The sequence below is a fragment of the Helianthus annuus genome, chromosome 13, assembly GCF_002127325.2.
Source record: "Helianthus annuus cultivar XRQ/B chromosome 13, HanXRQr2.0-SUNRISE, whole genome shotgun sequence".
NCBI lineage: Eukaryota > Viridiplantae > Streptophyta > Magnoliopsida > Asterales > Asteraceae > Helianthus > Helianthus annuus.
In genome coordinates, this window is record NC_035445.2 from 111,814,747 (window position 1) to 111,834,029 (window position 19,283).

The 19,283-nt window shown below is 35.5% G+C and overlaps 1 protein-coding gene across 1 annotated transcript; it reads left to right on the forward strand.

Annotated features, from left to right (window-relative positions):
- The first annotated feature begins 2,005 nt into the window (after positions 1-2,005).
- LOC110903104 (ABC transporter C family member 3) lies at positions 2,006-8,500 on the forward strand. Its single transcript, XM_022149275.1, has 9 exons — positions 2,006-3,796; positions 3,884-3,970; positions 4,629-5,234; positions 5,510-5,969; positions 6,056-6,270; positions 7,131-7,436; positions 7,579-7,642; positions 8,031-8,270; positions 8,346-8,500. Exons 1-9 carry the CDS (start codon positions 2,021-2,023, stop codon positions 8,450-8,452), a joined length of 3,861 nt encoding a protein of 1,286 aa, XP_022004967.1. The 5' UTR covers positions 2,006-2,020; the 3' UTR covers positions 8,453-8,500.
- The last annotated feature ends 10,783 nt before the right edge of the window (positions 8,501-19,283 follow it).

Below are 19,283 nucleotides of genomic sequence, written 5' to 3' on the forward strand. Positions count from 1 at the left end.
CCCAGATTTTAAAACACCATGACTATGATTCAAGTCATGGTGTTTTATCTGGAGACAATGTTCATGGCGTGGTGTTTTAAACATCTATGATTCAAGTCATGGTGTTTTATCAATACAAAACATTCCCAGATTTTAAAACACCATGACTATGATTCAAGTCATGGTGTTTTATTTGGAATCCAAAAAACATTGTATAAGGTTTTTGCGAAACATGTTGTGGGGTTGTGTCAAAAAGATAAGAATAGAAAGGGTGTTATGGTGTGTCATGTTGGTGAGAAGGTGTTTCACCGGAGAGAAGGGAGGGGCTTTTGTGGGTGTCGGCTTGCCGGAAATACGGCCGGAGAAGGTCGTCGGACGTTACTTCGGTGACCGGAGTCTAGAGAGAGGCAGATTGTTTCATCTTGGGGGCTATGGTTTTGGTTGAGATGAGGGAGAAAGAATCGTAAGAAATAATATGTTTCCTAAAATTTCTTCTAAAATAGTTAACACATGATCTAATTTCCTTTAGTTGACTTTAACTACTATTAGGAGTAAATTACATTATTACCCATATTCATTAATATAATTGATGGACACATGTCAACACCAGATTATTTCTTACACTTCTTACACTTTAGCCACTTTTTACAGGATCTTTTACCTATATATATATATATATAACTATAGTTTATTCATTTTACGGATGGATATAAACACAATAAAAATAATATGTGTGTTGGGGACATGTTTCAAGCCCTAAACCTCTAGTACGGAGACATGTTTTAAAATAACTAATCCAAAACCCTAAACCTTTAATTTCTTCGCTAATTCTTAGAATTGATGACACTTATAAGATAATTTTGTGTTTTGTTTTTGGTAATTTATCTGATAGGTATCCATTGTTTATTTTTTCATCGTTGATAGTCAACTTTTTAGTAGTGATAGTTCATGATAATTTATTTGTTATCTTATTAAGTTATATTAAATTCAAATATACAATATATTCGTTGTGTTACATTATATTTGCATTGTGTTATATTGTATTGCTTTACGTTACTTTCTGTTATGTTGGGTTGTGCTTCGTTGGGTTACCATATCTTACATTGTATTAGGTTATGTTACAGTAAGCATGTCATATCATATTAGGGTGATATTATGTTACATTATTTTATATTATGTTACTTGATATAATATTGTGTTGTATATATATTGTATTAAAACTATGTTACATTGTGTTTTATTAATATATTATGCTATATAATTATGTTACAGTAAGCATGTCATATCATATTATGTGATATTATGTTACATTATTTTATATCATGTTACTTGATATAATAGTGTGTTGTATATATATTGTATTAAACTATGTTACATTGTGTTTTATTAATATATTATGCTATATAATTATATTAAAGACCTCAAATTCTTCAGAACATAAATGTTTCATGTATACAAGAGCGTCTTTCAACACTGATTTGGTTGATTAACAAAAGAAATTGAGATTCTTTATTAGGAGCTTTATAATTTAGTAGATTTCATTTCCAAGATGAACCCTTTTCTAAACCCTGTTTTCTTACATGGGTGTGTTGTTTCCATACAGTTTCTGCTCTTGATTTTCATATTAATTTCTTGGGTTTGGAAAAGGTTCAAGATTGATCTAACTTTGGTTTCAAAACAGAATTTTAGGTGTTTGTTTTACAAACAAACTCTTTTTTGCTCTCTTGTTCTTTCACTCATTAATCTTATGTGTCTCTTGATCAACTTTTATTGGTATAGGAACGGCTGGACTAATGAAAAGATGGTAACCCTTTTGCAGGCTGTTCTTGGAACAATTATTTGGTTATTCATTTCCGTTTATTTGATTACACTTGCTTCAAATTCGTCCACACAATCTAAGAAATACCCCGTTGTCCTAAGGTTTTGGTGGGTGTTTTTCTTTACAGTTTCTTGTTATTCCCTTTTGGTAGACTGTATTGAATATAAAAGAACCCATTATTCAATCTCTGTGTTCTTTGTCAATGATTCAGTGTCTAGTTTCATGGGTTTGTCGCTTTGTTTTGTGGGGCTATCCCATAAAAGGGAAGATGATTCCCTTTTGAATTCTGGTGTTTCTAAAGGTGAAATTGCATCAACATATGAAAATGCAAGCTTCTTTAGTTTGCTCACATTTTCTTGGATGAGTTCTTTGATTGCAAAAGGCAATAAAAAACCATTAGACCTTAAGGACATCCCACAACTGGGAAAAACCGATAGTGTGAGAGAAGTTTTTCCTGTTTTGTTAAACAAAGTAGATACTTTATGCAATGGGAATAGACATATCACTGCATTTGGTTTTGCCAAAGCTTTGTTGTACACTGTGTGGAAAGAAGTCCTGATCACAGGATTGCTTGCGTTAGCATCTTCGTTGTCTAGTTTTGTTGGTCCTTACCTCATCGACACATTTGTACAATACCTAAATGCACAACGAGATCACAAAAACCAAGGTTCTGTTTTGGTGGCTGCATTTCTCGTTTCCAAGATTATCGAGTGTTTCGCACATCGACATTGGTGCTTTAAGCTCCAACAAGTTGGAATTAAAACCAGGTCTACCATAGTTGCCATTATTTACCAAAAAGGGTTGACCATCTTCGGTGAGGCAAAGCAAGGGAGCTCAAGTGGTGAAATCATCAACTTTATGGCTGTTGATGCAGAAAGAATAGGTGATTATGCTTGGTATATGCATGATTTTTGGCTAGCTTTTGTGCAAGTAGGCATCGCGTTAGTGCTTCTATATAAAAACCTAGGACTAGCGTTCATTGCTTCGCTAATCACTACAATTCTTGTGTTGCTAGTCAATCTTCCACTTGGAAATATCCTAGAGAAATTACAAGAAGACTTGATGAAATCCAAAGACAAAAGGATGAAAGCAACATCTGAAATCTTGAGAAACATGAGGATTCTTAAACTTCAAGGTTGGGAAATGAAGTTCTTGTCAAAAATCGTCAAACTTAGGCACGAAGAAGAAGGTGCATTGAAGAAGTACATGTATACTTCATCTATGACTTCTTTTATTTCCTGGGGTGCTCCAATTGTTGTTGCTGTGGTCACTTTTGCTACATGTTTACTTGCTGGCATTCCTCTTGAATCAGGGAAAGTACTTTCTGCACTTGCAACTTTTAAGATACTTCAAGAGCCAATTTACAAGCTTCCGGACTCAGTATCGGCGTTTTTCCAAACTAAGGTTGCACTCAAACGAATTGCCACATATCTTCAGTTGAAGGACATTGATCCTAGTGCTATTAATAAAGTAACACATGGCCATACTGAAACTGCTGTTGAGATCATAAATGGTAATTTTTCGTGGGATTTAGATGCTTCCTCCTACCCTACCCTGAAAGATATAAACATCAGAGTGAATCATGGGATGCGAGTTGCAGTTTGTGGGAGCGTTGGATCAGGGAAGTCGAGCTTATTGTCTTGTATATTAGGCGAGATGTCAAAGATGTCTGGACATGTGAAAGTTGAAGGATCAAAGGCATATGTAGCTCAATCTCCATGGATACAAAGTGGAAAGGTTGAAGATAATATCTTGTTTGGTAGGGAAATGGATAGAAAAAGGTATGAAAAGGTTTTAGAAGCATGTTCTTTAAATAAAGATCTCGAAAATCTTTCATTTGGTGATCAAACTGTTATCGGCGAGCGGGGGATTAATTTGAGCGGGGGTCAGAAGCAGAGAATACAGATTGCTCGGGCACTTTATCAAGATGCTGATATTTATCTTTTTGATGATCCATTTAGTGCTGTTGATGCTCATACAGGAAGTCATCTATTCAAAGTAAGCAATTTTTTTTTAATGTTCTTTCGTTTTTTTAAAGATTCCATCACAATATTTGAATCTTGATTCTGTGTTTTTCTACAACAGGAATGCATGTTGCGGTCTCTGGAGTCGAAGACAGTTATTTACACTACACATCAGGTTGAGTTCTTACCTGCTGCAGATCTCATCCTGGTGAGCTATCTAATTTGTTCATCTACATATGTTTTGCATAAAAAGTGGAAAAGTATTACCTGGTCATGGAACATCTTTAAAGACATACAACGAGTCTTTTACATAGGACAAATTTTGGCTGGTTCAGTGAATATTTAAAAACTGAATCTGCCAACATTGTGTTTGATAGAAAATCCCCAATTTCAAATGATTTTATATTAGAAACTAAGTAAATTTATAATGTCTTGTATATGGTGGAATTTGAAACCAATGGCTCAAATAATGTAATATGGGCCCTGCTAGTTGGCTGTTGTGCAACCCATCCATTCTAAACCAAAACAAAATCCTAGAAGAACCAAAATTGTGTCTGCAAGATCGATTTTTACAGACTAAGAAAGCACGAACGTGTACTTTCACACGAGTTACATAATAAATATATTATACATTAAAAGAAAACTCAAAATCAGAGCCCAAGATAATAGAACTTGGGCCTGATTTGTGTGTGTCTGGCCCATGAAGACCTTTCCAGGGACTGGTGGTTGATGGCCTTTAACAGCACTTGCATAATAAACCAAATGTGATATTCATTCATCATCAAATATTCATTTCATTCATCATCAAATATTCATTTTATTGTACATATGAAAACACATCTTACTTAATATAACATCACAATCAGGTACTGAGAGATGGAAGGATTACACAATCCGGAATGTACAGCGACATTTTAAACTCAGGAAGTGACTTTATGGACCTTGTAGGTGCACACCAAGAAGCACTATCAGCAATTAATTCTACAGGAAAAACTTTTCAAGAGCTAACAAGTAGTTCCAAGAAAAACACAAATGATAGTCCAGATGGTATACGAGAAGATATCGTAGGTTCAAAAATGCAACTTGTTCGAGAAGAAGAACGAGAAAAAGGCAGAGTTGGTTTCTCAGTCTACTGGAGATACATAACAACAGCTTATGGTGGAACTCTTTCTGCATTTGTAGTATTGGTACAAATCCTCTTCCAAACACTTCAAATTGGAAGCAACTACTGGATGGCTTCGGCATCCCCTTTGTCAGCAATTGATCCAGCCCCAGTGACCGGCTCGACCCTGATCATTGTTTATGTATCTTTATCAGCTGGATGTGCATTATGCATACTGGCAAGAAGCTTGCTTCTAGCAAGTTTTGCATATAAGGCAGCCACTCTTCTCTTCCACAAAATGCACTTGGGCATTTTCCGTTCATCCATGTCTTTCTTCGATTCAACTCCAACTGGGCGAATACTAAATAGAGTAAGCAAAACTATATGTATTTCAACATATTTGTTTTTGCACATTTATTGGGAATATTTTTTTCTACAAACATAAGCACGAAACTTGTTATTGCTTGTTTAGACTTTTTAATCCATACTAAGGCAAACATCTTTTTCATGAATTTCTCATATTTTTAAGCAGTGTAGAAAATAAAATCCTAATGTGTAGATATGTTGTGGAATCCCTTCTCTTACACTCTCCTATTGTTATAAAGTTACAACTTTATAGCTTTTATTTTTTCTATATATTTGTAGGTATCTACAGACCAAAATGTGGTTGAAATGCAAATTCCTTACCAAGTTGGATCATCTGTATTTGCTATCATTCAACTTCTTGGCATCGTTGCAGTTATGTCACAATGTGTTTGGCAGTTGATCATTATATTCATTCCGGTTGGGGGAATGTGCATCTGGTTACAACAATATTACTTGCCTTCAGGACGAGAAATAGCACGACTAGTTGGGGTTTCTAAAGGCCCAGTTATACAGAATTTTGCCGAAACAATATCAGGATCAGCGACCATCAGAAGCTATAATCAACAAGCCAGATTCCAGGACATAAACCTGAAATTAAATGACGATTTTTCAAGACCAAAGTTTCATGTTGCTGCAGCTATGGAATGGTTGGGCATACGTTTGGATATGTTGTCGTCTTTTACTTTTGCTGCATTTCTAATTTTCTTGATCTCTATCCCAGAGGGAACCATTAATCCAAGTAAGCTTTATTTATTCTTGCATAACAGATTAATCTACAACAATAAATATGTGATGAACGTGACCTTTAGTTTCTATATTTTTCAGGTATTGCGGGATTGGCTGCTACTTATGGCCTTACTTTGAACATGTTACAAGGAAGGGTAGTATGGAATTTAAGCAACCTCGAAAACAAAATTATTTCAGTTGAAAGAATATTTCAGTATTGCACTATTCCGGCGGAACCTCCTAATGTTATAGAGTCAAATAGACCAGATGATCAGTGGCCGTCACATGGAGAAGTGAATATCCATAATCTGCAGGTACTTGAATCATACTTTGTGTTGCATAATTAGCATATGAGTGTGCAATTAACCCAGTTTTAGTTATATACCAATTATTACCATTTATATTTAGAAATTCATAGTTAATGTAATCTTGTGACGAGTTCATTGGTAGAATGGGAAACTTGATAAACATTATAACCTATCCGCTTTTAGAAGTGGACAAAATGGATATTTTGGGATAAACTAAGAATAGACAGGCAATTCTTTTGGAACTAAACGAGTATTTCAATCTACTTAATCTAGGCACATAGCAGGTTCTCCTTTTAGAGGATACTGTTATTTTATCATGTCTGGTCAAAAATCAAAATTCTGTCTTAATGATTGAATGACCTGTTACAATATCAATTGAGGTCCATGAATTAGAAGAAGGAATTTTTTTTGGGTAAAAGAAGAAGGTATTCATCAATCTTTCATAGTTGCATTGATCACAGATGCATTCCTTAAGTAGCCCTTCTCCAACAACTAACGACAGTTTAGTTCGTTACAGTAGTCAGTAGTTATACAATAGTTATGTCTCAGCATACAACTTTAATCCCTATAGTATTCCTACCGACACATTATAAGTACCTACTAAGTACTTATAAGTATCATAACTGTCCCTTCCTAAGATGACACATGATTGATGAAAATCCAGGAATTTAATTGATTTATATAAAAGAATAAAGAAACTGTAAATATCTCTACATATGTGGGGAAATCAGATTCGGGTCCAGGATTTTGCATATCAGAAGTGACCCTTGTTGGAAGCCTTGCATTTTCACACTTGTTATCATGTGTTGGTCAATTGGTTAATCTTTTTCTACATTAATAATATAATCTGGTCGTTCTTTTTATAGGTTAGGTATGCACCACATATGCCACTTGTATTGCGAGGTCTTACATGTACTTTCAATGGCGGAAAGAAAACTGGGATAGTAGGAAGAACAGGTAGCGGGAAATCGACTCTGATCCAAACACTCTTCCGCATTATGGAGCCAGCAGCTGGACAAATTCTGATAGATGGAATTAACATATCCACAATTGGGCTTCATGATCTTCGTTCAAGATTGAGCATAATTCCTCAAGATCCAACCATGTTTGAAGGAACTATTCGAAGCAACTTGGATCCCCTTGAAGAGTATACTGATGATGTGATTTGGGAGGTAGCTAAATTACATAATACAGATTTTAATGCATTCAAACACCATTTGTTGTTATAGTCAAGAAGCATTTGTGTGAAAGTGAATAAACAGCTAACTGAATACACATAACTCATTATTCACTCTTAACGATCTGTTACTTCAGGTTCTCGAGAAATGCCAACTTGGAGATGAAGGGTGGAATAAGGAATTGAAGCTCGACTCACCAGGTTTTAGTCCTTACACTTTACATTGAGCTCGTTCATTATATCTACTAGCGGTCGAAATTCAAGACATCTGATCTAATATGAGTCGATTTAATTTGCTTAAATTCTCGTTAGATGGCCGAATGATCAGCCAAGATTAAATTTTACTATAAGATGAAAATGGTCTCCTAAATGGGTTTATTGAAACAAATAAATAGTTTTAACACAACATTCTAAAAAAAAAGTGGAAAATATATTGATGGGTCAAACTCAACCTGATCATATGTCCTATATTGATTGACCTACATTAGAAATCTTCAGCTTTGAGCCATTAACCACCCAACTCAACTCAACTCACCCATTTCGCCACATTTAATTAGTATTTACTTACGAATCATATAAAATGTTACAGTTACCGAGAATGGAGATAACTGGAGCGTGGGTCAAAGGCAACTGGTATGTCTCGGACGTGTGCTACTAAAAAAAACCAAAGTGTTAGTACTTGATGAAGCTACTGCATCAGTTGACGCAGCATCTGATAGCATGATCCAGAAAACGCTTGAGAAACACTTTAATGACTCAACCGTGATAATGATCGCACATCGTATCACCTCTGTGCTCGATAGTGACATGGTTTTGGTTCTGGAACAAGGTTTGTTAAAAACATTTTTGGCCTGTGTCTGTCAGGTTATAGCCTTAATGAGTGTATCTTTTGTTTTGTATGCAGGTCTGATTGACGAATACGCTTCTCCAATAAAGTTGCTGGAAGATAAGTCGTCTTCGTTTGCAAAGCTTGTTGGGGAGTATAGTATGAGATCGAGTTCCAATTTATAAAAAGCAACATTATCATAGTATATATGTTGGTATCAAGAATAGTGATTAATGATCAGATCTGAATTTTTCAAATGAAATTGTAGACACAGGAAGTTAATTGTGTACTTATAATGTTTGCTAGTTCTCTGATGTATGTATAACTAGTTTCTTCTTGTAAACTATCAAACATAGTTAAAGACTAAGTTTTGCCCGAGATGAATTTTCTATAAAGGTTCGCTAAATGGCTTCCTCGGAGTATATTATATTTCATGCCATTTTAGGTGGAATTAATCCAAAAAATTGTTCAAGAAATACCGTTTACTAAACAATTTATACTAGGTTTTGCACATGTCCAGACAAGTCGTTTAATTAATTGTGGCAGCTGGGAGTTCGAGATTAACGGTTGCCGTTGAGCTCTGCGGAGCATGATACTTTTTAACATTACTTCCAAAACGTCTACATGTGTTTATGATTATTACATGCTTAGCAGTGTCAGATGAACTAAATTCAGGCAAGTTAAAGGCTTTTGTAATCCAAAAATCTTGCAGAATGAAGATAAAGTTCATCTCAACTGAAAGAATATTGCAGCGTAGTTCTATCCCAGTGAGCATCCTCTCATTATACTCTCCAAATATGCCCCAACACTTCTGGCCATCACATGGAAAGTGCATATGGAATTAGAGGCTATGAGAGTTTAAAGCGTGTACATAGTATTCATTTTGAGGTTCTAAAATAATGGCTAAGGTATAAATATGAATAACAATTGTTTCCAAAGGTTTAATGAAGCAACGTATGTAGAATCCATTCATCAACAATTCACTTCGTGTTGATTGTTAGGGGTATCGGATCAGAGTAGGCTCGAGCGGAAGCAGAACAAACACACACACACACACTAGCAGAAAATAAAAAAAACACGAAAATTTACGTGGTTCGATCGATGTGACCTATGTCCACGGGTTGCAACTAGGTTTTCACTTTTATTAGATGCTCACAACTGTTTACAGAATGACACAGACTACAATTACATCATAGGTATTTATAGAACAAGATTAGAGTTTCTTAGTTGGTCAACAAGTTAACTAAGTGGGTCTAATAACTAGGGCCGGCTAACCCTAATTAGAGCCGGCTACCCTAAAGTCTACGAACCCAACAATCTCCCACTCGGAGGCTTTGCATCGTCCACAAAGTGCATCCAAGAAACCCACCACTAGTAACTTCAGTAATCTTTACGTTCAAGTCTTCCCAGCCTCCAGTTCTAAGAACAAGCTAAGACTTCAGTCACATCCAAGCCACCTAGTTGCAACCACACCTCTCATCAAGTACCTGAGAGACCAGTTGAAGCTCCCACAAGCTCCAACCCAGCCGTGACTGAAACCGTCACTGACCCATTCTCTGTCTCAACGGCTTGCACGATCCACCAGCTCCAAAGATGCACCAAGAATAAATACCACTCTCCACATTTTGCAAACTATTTCGAGGAGAGCTTTTTTCTTCAGTCGGAACCTTCATCTTAAAAACCAAACGGTTCTTTGTGATTGTACCCGGAACACGACCAGTGCTCCCACTATCACCAAATCCCCTGACTTGCTTAAACTTCGACCCCAGACCACATTCAACTGACATCCCCAAAGCACCAGGATTCAAGTTTGCAAATTGAACCCTCTTCCGCTTACTAGATTTAGTGAACCAGACTTTATGCTTAATAGGGACAGCCACTCCCTTAGCAGGTACCTCAACTAGGTACAACGATCCCCATCTCTTCCCACAGGCAACAAAAAGATTTTCATCAATCACCTTCCACTTCCCACCACCAAACTTAAGATCTAGTCCATGTTTATCCAGTTGACTAACATAAATAAGATTCTTTGTTAAACCTGAAATTACCCTGACATTCTGCAAGTTCCATGTAGTGCCCAGTGGAGTCTTCAGGTTGACATTTCCCATACCCATAACATTAGGAACATGATCGTTAGCTAATGGTACCTTTCCAAAGTCTCCTTTTTTTCAGATTCACCATCGTCTTCCCCGCTGTGCATGGCGTGAAACGAAGAACCAGAATCCATAGCCCAAGAATCTGTAGACTCTTCACAGCAAACCAATTCACCACAATCAGATTCATCTGACACTACATTATTTACATGCTCTTTACCATCCTTTTTCCTGAAGATCAGGCCATTCGTTTTTAACATGCCCCTTTCTCCACAGTTTTAGCACTTCACATTCTTCCCACCTTTAGACAAGCTTTTCCCACGACTCCCACTACTTTTGTTATTACCTCTTCCCCTGCTAACACTAAACATAGCAAATGTAGATCCTCCACTAGAGTTCCTCCAGCGAACGTCTTCACCCAAAACACTATCTCGGACCCATTCGAACTTCAAATTTCCATTAGTTTTGGTGACCGTTGTCACAAATTTTGACCAACTATCAGGTAACGAAGATAACAAAACCACAGTCTGAGTGTCATCATCCAACTTCTTCCCCACAGTTGCTAACCTGGACAAAATTGAATTGACTTCGTTAATATGATCAGCAACTGAACTGCCCTCGTTCATTCTCATATTAAACAGTTCCCTCATCAAGAACACCCTATTACCGACAGACGGCTTCTCATACATATTTGACAGAGCTGTTAACATATCACCAGCAGTTTTTTCTTTCATGATATTAATTGCAACGCTCCTCGTCAAAGCCAATGTAATTTTACCTCTTGCCTTTTTGTCCTTTGAGTTTCAAATTACTTCGACAACTTTATCCATTCCAGCAGGTATTTCTTCCAGTACCACATCCAAATCGCATTCACCAAGAAACACCTCTATTTGCATTCTCCACCATGCAAAATCAGTACCGTTGAACTTCACGATTCGGAACTTCCTGTCTTCAGCCATAGCAAACGAGAAAACAAGAGAAAAAAACCCGAGCAACCTTCGATAAACCAGAAACCCGAAGTACCCGAACCAGCTACTTCTCCTGCAAACCCAAGCGTAAAATCAGCGAATAACTAGAGTTCAAGAACCAAAACCCTAATCACCAAGCACCCCAAAAGCTCCAGATCTGCAACAGCAAACCCTACGGCGTAAACCATAGACCGTACGAGCCATAACCAGAGAATAGGTACGCTCGTAAACAAGTCAGCGACAACGGCAGCAACAGTAGATCAAGTTCACTCGTCCAGCTCTCTCCTTCTCCTACGATAACCGTATGAACCGTGTGTTTAACTGAACCTATGGCTCCGATACCACTTGTTAGGGTATCGGATCAGAGTAGGATCGAGCGGAAGCGGAACAAACACACACACACACTAGCAGAAAATAAAGAACACGAGATTTTACGTGGTACGGTCAAGGTGACCTACGTCCACGAGTTGCAACTAGGGTTTCACTTTTATTAGTGTGACACCTCGTAAAATCACGTCCAATGATGTATTGACACGTGTAATAAACCCTAATAAAGTTAAACCTTGAATTTAAGGGACTAATTTTTTGAAAAATCGAAAAACTTTAATTATAAACAAACTGGAAGTATTAACATAACTTTAAATAAGTTCTTGAATAACCTTTTATGGTTTTATGTTCACGAATGAGCCACTTGTTGATCAAGTGTAGCCGTTTGTGTAATTAATTGAAAGTTTGCGCAATAAAGGGTTAAAAGCGTCAACATGTTATTCTTACCTATGAGTGACCTTTTAACAAACCGATAGCTTCATGATATATGATTATACTCTCAGGATTGCCAATCGTTGGCCGTCCAAGGCTTTTGTGCCTTTAAGTGACGTTACGCGCAACTTTGTAAATATAAGGGACTAAAAGTGTCAATATGTTTAATTATACCTCTGAATGACCTTTTAGGGAACCCGAAGCATTGTGGTGTTTAATAATACTCCCAATAATGCTTAATATGGATTAAACAAGGCTTCAATGCTATTAATTGATGAAATGCGCAAGTTTGCGCATTAGAGGGGCCTAAAGCGTCAACTTTTGAATCTACGCGTTTTGGTGATCATTTAAACGATCGAAATCATAGAAATAATTAAACTCATGTTCGGGAATGCCCATTATGGGTCATGGAAGGCTTGGATGTCATTAAACGATATTTCACGCTACCTTGTGCGATTAAAGGACTATTTGCGTCAAACTGCAAAAGTATGTCGATTCGTATGATTCGGACCTTCCGGAATATGACCATGAGTTAAACATGCCCTAATTATCTTTTATATAGCTTAGGTATGGGCTTATAGGTGTTCGATGCGCAAAAATAAACTTTTACGTCATGCAGGGACTAAAAGTGTCAAAAAGTGCACAAGTTTGCATTTTCGCGCATATCTCGCATTCTGAATATCCCCGGACACCCAAAAGTTTATGTAAGCACTAAAATATTTTATTTTAGTGTTCGGCATGATAAAATTCCACTCGTCGCGTAATTTGGACCATTTTTAGCGTACGTCCGTGTTTCGTCGTAATTCGATGCACAACGGGACTGTACGGCCAAACGAATCGACATCCGACATGTTTTTGAGCATGTTTCATGTTCCCCATGTTTAGGCATCATTATAGAGCCTTGAAATGGGGTTAACGGGGCTTAAATGTGCCAAAAATCAAGGTTTTAGCATACAGGGGCCAAAACTGTCAAAAAACTGAAACTTTCAGGTGGTCAGCCCAGGAGTGTCGCGGAAGAATCAGTGACACCTTCCGCGTGTCGCCTGAGATGCACATTTTCAGCAAACCAGTTTCAGCAATCTGGGCTGAAATCAGGGGTTTTAATGCAACTTTTGCAATACCTTGAGCTGGTTTTCGACCCCCATTGTATTGTAATACTATGTGCTACAATGAAAGGCTAGGATTGATCCTTCTTAGCACATGTAATGATCTCAATGATCCTAACTTCCTATAAATAGCATGGGCCTTCATTGGGTTCTTTGCTCATTTCATTCAAGATCAACTCTAAGTTGGGGTTTTCACTTGTTGAAGCTTCATACCTGAGTTTTCTTGATCTTAATCCTTGCTTGGACCCTTTGTAAGTTCCCTTTCGTATTTATTTTAATTATTTAGCGGTTAAAGCCGAAAAGTCAAGCGTTTCGATAAACGCTTTGACTTTTAAACGGCTAAGCCATGGTTCGCAATGAACATGGCTATGTAACCGTAATTAGGTGGGTGATTAACCCTCAAAAGGGCGCCTCCTAATTACCATGTTTACTTAGTTTAATTGTCGAGTTAAATTAAAGTCAAACGGGTTAGTTTTAAATAAAATTCATAACTATTAATATAAAAAGTTATAAAATCAGTTTTGTCACTTTAATAACTTGGTAAATAATAGTTGAACATGTTTAAGCATGATTCAACCCGACAATTCTAAGTATAGACCTGGTTCGGAACCGAAAGTCGCAAAAGTTGACTTTTGCTTTGACTTTCAGTTCTGACCCGAATTAGCCTAATTTAGATATGACTTAGGATTCCTTTAGGATCATATTATAGGTTAGTATAACCCTCTGAGGTTATACAACCTGAATCCTTAGTTATCCTATTCATTTGCAAGTTTCCGTTATATGCCGAATTGTTGACCGTTATGCCCTTTTGACCTTAAAATGTAATTTTTGAAAAAGTGAAAGGATAGAAACCTTTGCTACTGATTCATAAACTTGTCCCTAAAATTGGACATCAAGTTGAGGTCTAGATTAGGAGTTATGCTCAATAGCGTAATTTGAAGGCTTTTTATTAATTTAATTGCGTAATTAGCATATAGCCTATCAAAACCCAATTTTTAATATCAAACTTTTTACTTACTGATATAAAATAATATTTTGGGATTTTTTAAAGATTTTTAATTATTTTTAGGCTGAGCATAACATATGGTTTTAAGCTTAATTCTGTAATTACCGGTTTTGCCCTTTTGGCTATAAAATGAGTTTTACAAATCCTTTTGACCCCAAACCTTTTTCTACTGATCTAATATGATAAATAAAATATTTTGAGCCTTCTGGAATAATAAAAATATAAGCTTTTCTTTGAAAACCCGGAAATGGCTCTAAATCGCCTTTTTAAGCATTTTAAACGCATAGTATGCGTTAAAACCATTTTAAACATATATGGTTTGATACCTACTGATATTTTTAGTAAATATGTGTATTTTAACAGTAGGTAAAAGTTTTAAACTCAGATTTCAAAATTTAGCTTCTAAAGCCTATGTGAAATTACCAAAATGACCCTACGACGTATAGTATGGCTATAAATGATAAATTTCACATAGATGTAATACCCTACTGATATAACTTAGTAAATTAAGTATTTTTACTAATTATATCAGACCTGTAACTCAGGTTAATATTTAATCTCTTTTGTAACCTTTGAAATTACCAAAATACCCCTACGGGGCCTAAATTGGTTTTAAATACATTTTGGGCATAACGGAAGGTATCTTACTGATATCACATCATATTTAAGGCATATTAACTTAGGAAACCTGTATATGACTCTTATGGTTACCCGTTACGCATATTTCGCGTTTGGATCGGTTTATGTAACTAGTTTGCATAAAATAACCGAAACGGGTCAAACCTTATCATTTTCACCTCAAAATCCAGAATGTGTTTAGTTTGCCCAAATAATACAAGTATTCAAACTTGTCAGGTCTAAATCACATTCTGATCCGGTCTGCGCTTAATCTTGCGTTTTGAACCGTAAACCCTTCTTTAAAACTAACCGGTCTAAGTTCAACTTGAATAAAGACCCGTTAGGAATCTAATAGGTTAATAAAACCTTCGTTCCAGATTAAGAGCCCCAGTAGAAGTACTTGTGCTTGCTGATTTGATATACGGCTGGGATTGAATTTATATTTAGCTCAGGTAAATACGTTTAACTTATTTTCCCTTATAAGGGCTTGGGATACGGTATTATAAAAAAAATACCGCTTGGTCGGGTTTAACCTTTTAATCGGAGATGATTAAATTGCATAATCCTGTTTTGATATGTATTGCTTGATAACAAATAACATTGGGGGTTAATGACTGTGTCCTGGATATCCTTGGCTCATTTAAAAAGTGAATGGCCACAACGTAAGCACATGGTGTAGGTATAACACCTCCTGTTGCTTATGTAAAACATATACTCACTCGTAAGGGTGTCTTCTTGTGAGATTATATTTGTGGTGTGTCTATTAATCTTGACCGGCTTGTATATGTATAATCACCGGCCCTAAATGTTGGACAAACATGTAAAACAGATACAAGATTTTTATTAATAAAATTGTCCCAAGTATAAAAGAACTTTGTGCCACGTGCATTCAAATAAATTTTCAAACTCTTTTCAAAATGAGTCAGTTAAATTGTATTTACCAGTGTAAACTGACGTATTTTCCAAAAAGGTTAAGTGACAGGTACTGTACGAAATTGGCTGGGAGCTCAGGGCGTTAATAAGGAATTTTGCCAGTCCTAGATGCCTAAAGTCTGTTGAACAGTTTTTCTTTTGTTTGATCTGCCTGTGGATCTTTTACATACCGTTTGTAATACTTTGATATTCTTATTTGGTTGTAATATATTTATCTTTTGCTTCCGCTGTGCATTTAAATTGTGTTGTTTGACTATGATGATATCAACTACGTCACAATATTCCCCACCGGGCCCACCGGTGACACGTGGAAATTAGGGGTGTGACAATTAGATGCTCACAACTGTTTACAGAATAGTCCCAAATTGCGCCGCTAAAGGTAATAGCGGCGACATGTCGCCGGTAAAGAGTCGCCGCTAAATGGTCTTGTGTCGCCGCTATTGGCTGATATCGTCGCTAATGATCAGGACTTTTAGCGGAACTAAGTGGGCCTAATGGCCCTAATTAGGGCCAGCTAACCCTAATTAGGGTCGGCTACCCTAAAGCTTACGAACCCAACATTGATAAGCCAATTAAATTTCTGAGTTACAAGTATTTCAAGTAACTAATGAATCATGTTTGGATCCTAATACGATTGTTTATTAATATGTTATACAAGAAAAATGAGTTTTTGATTAAATAGATGATTTGTGACAGTGGAACAATCGTACACATAACTAAAACATTGGTATTACTCACACATCAAACACTACAAGAAAGTCGATCAATAGCGGCGACAAATGTCAACGCTAATAGTCCCAAATTGCGCCGCTAAAGGTAATAGCGGCGACATGTCGCCGGTAAAGAGTCGCCGCTAAAGGGTCTTGTGTCGCCGCTATTGGTTGGTATCACCGCTAATGATCAGGACTTTTAGCGTCTTCGCTAGACTTAATAGCGGCGACATATTTCGCCGCTAAAAGCCATTTTTTTTTTATTTTTGCTGCATTTGTAGTATTTCTAGTTATAAACAAACCTGCTAATTTTCCAGTTTTACGCAACACAAACAGACTAAACAAACATAATGCTTTATATACTAAAATCGCATAAAACGTATCCGTATAATAACATCCTAAAATATCCGAAAAATAACATTCTAAAATATCCATACAATAATACTAATTACTCCTCATCATCCTTGTCAAAAAGGTCGTCATCGTCATAGTCATCATCGATTGCGGCTTGCTTTCCCCTCGCCGCAAGATTGGATTCAAGTTGGTTTACGAATGCTGGAGTTTGGAACAAACTCGAAACATATTCCTACATTAACATATATCAAAACCATTATTATGAGTATTCAGAGCGGCTAAAGGTTCAACAATATGTAAAAAAAAAAGAACCAAAACTAAAAGCCTAAATTATAGTGTTAGATTGTAATATTAGATATTGTTTGGATACATGCTATATTTTTAAAGTCAAATTGTATAGTTTACCTCCGAAAAGGGTTGTGGGGTCTGAGGTTGCGCACTAAACGGGTTCGATGGCATATTCGAAGGTTTAGGCCCAAGCCCCCGGAACCATTCTCGTCGATCACACAAAACGTTTTGAAACACGGCAGCCTCATTCGGCGGTTGAGAACCATCGCTTTCTTCGCCCATAATCTCGCGTTCTAAATTAAGTTGTATTTTACGGAGATGATTATATATATATATATATATATATATATATATATATATATATATATATATATATATAGTGGAGAGTTCAAATGAGAAAATTTTTTTTTGTAAGAAGAAGAAAGAAAAAGTTTCAACCAATAAGAATGCTTAAAATTACTTCATTTAATATTTGCATTTAATTTTAATATAAGGGTATATTGGTAAACTTTACATAGATCATTAAATTGTAATATTCCCCTTTAATAACTAACTAACTTAAATTTGTAACTCCTTTTTAAAATATATAGTTTTTCAAATTAAAAAACAATTTAATTTAAAGTGTAAAATAAATTAAAAGGTGATGTGTAAGATAAATTACGAGTTGTGTAGAATATATTTCGAGGTGTGTAGGATAAATTTCAACGTGTGTGGGATAAAATTCTATAAAGTGTAAAGTATATGTAGGAAAATTTTGATATGTGTAGGTTTTGTAGATTATATATAGAATAATTAATGAATAGTTTACTAATTTATTAAAATGAGAAAAGTTAATGAGATAAGTTATAAATCAATTAGTATTTTACCAATATGTCCTTTCTTCTTTTTCTTCTTTCAATAATTTTATTCTCAAATGAACCTTCCCCTATATATATATATATATATATATATATATATATATATATATATATATATATATATATATATAGAGAGAGAGAGAGAGAGAGAGTGAGAGAGAGAGAAACTGGATTAGGAGAATACGCTCAAAAGTGTGAGAACGGTGAGAACGCATCCTGGCCCAACACGTGTCATGCAACATAGAGAAGGACGGAGGGGCTTTTTTGTCCTTTCATCTTCTGCTTTTCCAGTTCCGCTTTTCTCAATATTTTTTTAATTTTTGGGGTTTAAGATTTTTGGCGTTAAGCAAATTCAATAATTAATGTCGTTTAATGGTTTCATTGTATTAACATTTTAGCGTTTATGACGTTTATTCAAATCGTATGCCATTAGAACCCAGGAGGTCAGGAAATCTATCTGAATGACGTTTTTCAAGGCGTTTTAAACAACATAGCCCATTATTCTATTATTTTTAGTGGAGAGTTCAAATGAGAAATTTTTTTTGTAATAAGAAGAAAGAAGAAGTTTCAACCAATAAGAATGCTTAAAATTACTTCATTTAATATTTGCATTTAATTTTAATATAATGGTATATTGGTAAACTTTACATAGATCATTAAATTGTAATATTCCCCTTTAATAACTAACTAACTTAAATTTGTAACTCCTTTTCAAAATATATAGTTTTTCAAATTAAAAAACAACTTAATTTAAAGTGTAAAATAAATTAAAAGGTGATGTGTAAGATAAATTACGAGTTGTGTAGGATATATTTCGAGGTGTATAGGATAAATTTCAACGTGTGTGGGATAAAATTCTATAATGCGTAAAGTATATGTAGGAAAATTTTGATATGTGTAGGTTTTGTAGATTATATATAGAATAATTAATGAATAGTTGACTAATTAATTAAAGTGAGAAAAGTTAATGAGATAAGTTATAATTAAATTAGTATTTTACCAATATGTCCTTTCTTCTTTTTCTTCTTTCAATAATTTTATTCTCAAATGAACTTTCCCCTATATATATATATATATATATATATATATATATATATATATATATATATATATATATATATATGTATATATATATATATATATATATATATATATATATATAGAGAGAGAGAGAGAGAAACGGGATCAGGAGAATACGCTCAAAAGTGTGAGAACGGTGAGAACGCATCCTGGCCAAACACGTGTCATGCAACATAGAGAAGGACGGAGGGGCTTTTTTGTCCTTTCATCTTCTGCTTTTCCAGTTCCGCTTTTCTCAATATTT